Genomic DNA, 2840 nt, shown 5'->3' on the forward strand with positions numbered 1-2840 from the left:
CATCAGAGGTAAGTATTTGTGACTGAAGTTGTTCCCATGGCTTCCTTCGTTCTCATACAGCTAGACGTACCATCACACACACACACAACCGTGCACACACACACACACACACACACACACACACACACACACACATCCACACACACACACACACACACACACACACACGCACGGACACACACACACACACACACATACACACACACACACACCCACGTGTATGAACTATATAAGGGATAAAGCTGCATTTCTATGCTACTGACTATGAGTGTGGTCGTGAATGCCGGGGGCTTTGGGATAGTTTGAGACGGAACGAAGGTGGATACATTTATCCAAAAAACAAAAGAACACATCGCTAACAACAAACACACTGCCATTTTGTTTCGGCAACCTGTCGCACTGAATTACAGCAATCAAAATCAAAATAACCTGCCAGATTTACCTGTTGCTCCCCCCTTTGCGAGAAAGGCACGTTGCAAATAAACCATTTAATCTTTCAATTGAACGTATTGTAACACGCTGGTGGTCGATTTTCCCGACACAACCGTTAACAAACAAACCTCTATTTTTAAGCAAATAGATTGAAATTTTGTCAATAATCTGTGACGCCTTCCGGAGGACTATGGGATTGCATTTCAGCTTGGGCGCTTAAAAACACATTTTGTTTGCTCATTAAAGTTGTGGTTAAAATCTCACTTAAATATGCATGATTGCATTGCATATTCCTTATCTTTTTATGAGATCAAAAATATATAAAGATAGGCCGTGTTTACTCCGAAAATGTTATCAGAATTAAAGACAATCGGTGTATGTAAATTAGGACACTTCATTCGCATGCTTTGCCGAGATAAGCGGAATCCGTCTCGGTCTTCAGGTTTGGGCAAACCAAGCCTTTCTACATTGTAGTGTCGGTGGTGACTGAATTTCATTTTTGATGATTTTAGTTCCATGCCGACAGTTTGACTGGCTGTTTTGACATCGCTTCACGTGACCATTTTTTGTATCAGTTCAGCATTTTTTTTTTCTCCCAGAAATGATGTAAGACGGCTGTCCGAGTCAGTGTTCCAGCTACTACAGGAGGAGAACGAACCCATCCCACAGCCAGGCTCCAGGCTTCACTCTTCTCAGTCCAAAGGCCCAGCACAAGAACCCTCCGACGCACAGGCATCGACGTCAGACTGGATGGAGAGTTCTATGGTTGACTCACAGCTCGAGGATTCTGTGGTTGATTCAGAGCTTGAGAGTTCTGAGGTTGAATCACAGTATGAGAGTTCTGTGGCTGACTCACAGCTTGAGGGTTCTGTGGTTGAATCACAGCTCGAGGGTTCTGTGGTTGAATCACAACTCGAGGGTTTTGCGGCTGACTCGTAGCTTGAGGGTTTTGTGGTTGAATCACAGCTTGAGGGTTCTGTGGCTGACTCGTAGCTTGAGGGTTCTGTGGTTGAATCGCAGGTCGAGGGTTCTGTGGTTGAATCCCAAGTTGAGGGTTATGTGGCTGAATCACAGTTAAGGGTTCTGTGGCTGACTCCCAGCTCGAGGGTTCTGTGGTTGAATCACAGTTTGAGAGTTCTGTTGTCTCGGCGATCAGTGACGGGCGCAGTGGCGTGGTGGTAAGACGTCGACCTCCCGATCGGGAGGTCGTGAGTTCGAATCCCGGTCGCTGCCGCCTGGTGGGTTAAGAGTGGAGATTTTTCCGATCTCCCAGGTCAACTTACGTGCAGACCTGGTGTGTACACGTAAGCACAAGACCAAGTGCGCACGGAAAAGATCCTGTAATCTATGTCGGAGTTCGGTGGGTTATGGAAACACGAAAATACCCAGCATGCCTACTCAACAAAAACGGAGTGAAGCTGACTATGCTCTCAGAGTATAGTTTTGGGAACCCAAATGGGCAAACGAGCTCTCACGTTACCAGAAAACTCTGGAACGCTGAAGAAGAAGAAGTGAACATTTAATCTTTGTGAGAAAAAAAAAGTTATTTCTCACACGCAAACTATACAAGTTGCATACGTTTTTAATGGAGGTTTTTGGCCCAAGGGGGGCTACGAAACAGAAACCAAAAAATGTAAACCAGTACTGAACACGAATGAAGACATTATTATCATTCATAGGTAGTAACTATTATCGCTTCTTCATCTTCTTCTTCTTCTTCTTCTTTTTGCTCGCCTGACACACTTGGAAATGATTTCTCAAGATGAAGTTGGCAGTCTTCTGTGATTCCTCCACAGACACACAGGGTAACCCACGGCTGTTCCTAGCTTGTGTTTTAGTGTAAGTTAAAAATAGCCCAGCAGAGGGAATAGTTTGGCTACCAACAGCTGCAGCCAGCACACTGTTAAGCTCGCTGCTGTGTTATCTCTGCTGTGGGGAAAGGTTGAGTGCTAAAAATAGCCTGCAGCTAGAGTAGCAGGAATGAAGCCCTTTGAACAGCCGTGTTAATTAAATTAACCAGAATTAATATAAGCAAAGCTTTTTGTATGTTCCCAAGTTTCTCTGTTGTGTTATCTGCTACCCTATGTTATGTGATTAAATTCGTGTTGAGACCAACAGCTTGCTTCCTTTTGTCCGTTGCTGACTATGAATGTAGCTGTAAATGCTTGTATAACTGTGTTTGAATTTCAAATGTGTCAAGCGCAAAGAGCATAATTGTAAAGTTATGATGTTGCGCTATATAAATGCTCATTTATTATTATTATTATTATTATTTAAGTTATTGAGACATCCCAGTGCAATAAGGGATTTATAGAGCAAATCGAGAAAATTCATTATTGAACGAAGCGCATAGCGCTGAGTTCAATAATTATTTTCGAGATTTGCTCTATAAATCCCTTAGTGCACTG

The 2840-nt window shown here is 43.4% G+C and overlaps 1 protein-coding gene across 1 annotated transcript in view; it reads left to right on the plus strand.

Moving 5' to 3' along the window:
- Positions 1-2538, plus strand: part of LOC138949941 (uncharacterized) — a 22814-nt gene extending 20276 nt beyond the window's left edge. The window contains exons 12-13 of the mRNA XM_070321724.1: positions 1-8; positions 1032-2538. The exon at positions 1-8 is cut by the window's left edge and continues 17 nt beyond it. Coding sequence (XP_070177825.1) covers positions 1-8; positions 1032-1371 — 348 coding nt within the window. The 3' untranslated portion in view covers positions 1372-2538. The remainder of the gene's footprint in view (positions 9-1031) is intronic.
- The last annotated feature ends 302 nt before the right edge of the window (positions 2539-2840 follow it).

This window comes from Littorina saxatilis, linkage group LG16 (genome assembly GCF_037325665.1).
Source record: "Littorina saxatilis isolate snail1 linkage group LG16, US_GU_Lsax_2.0, whole genome shotgun sequence".
NCBI lineage: Eukaryota > Metazoa > Mollusca > Gastropoda > Littorinimorpha > Littorinidae > Littorina > Littorina saxatilis.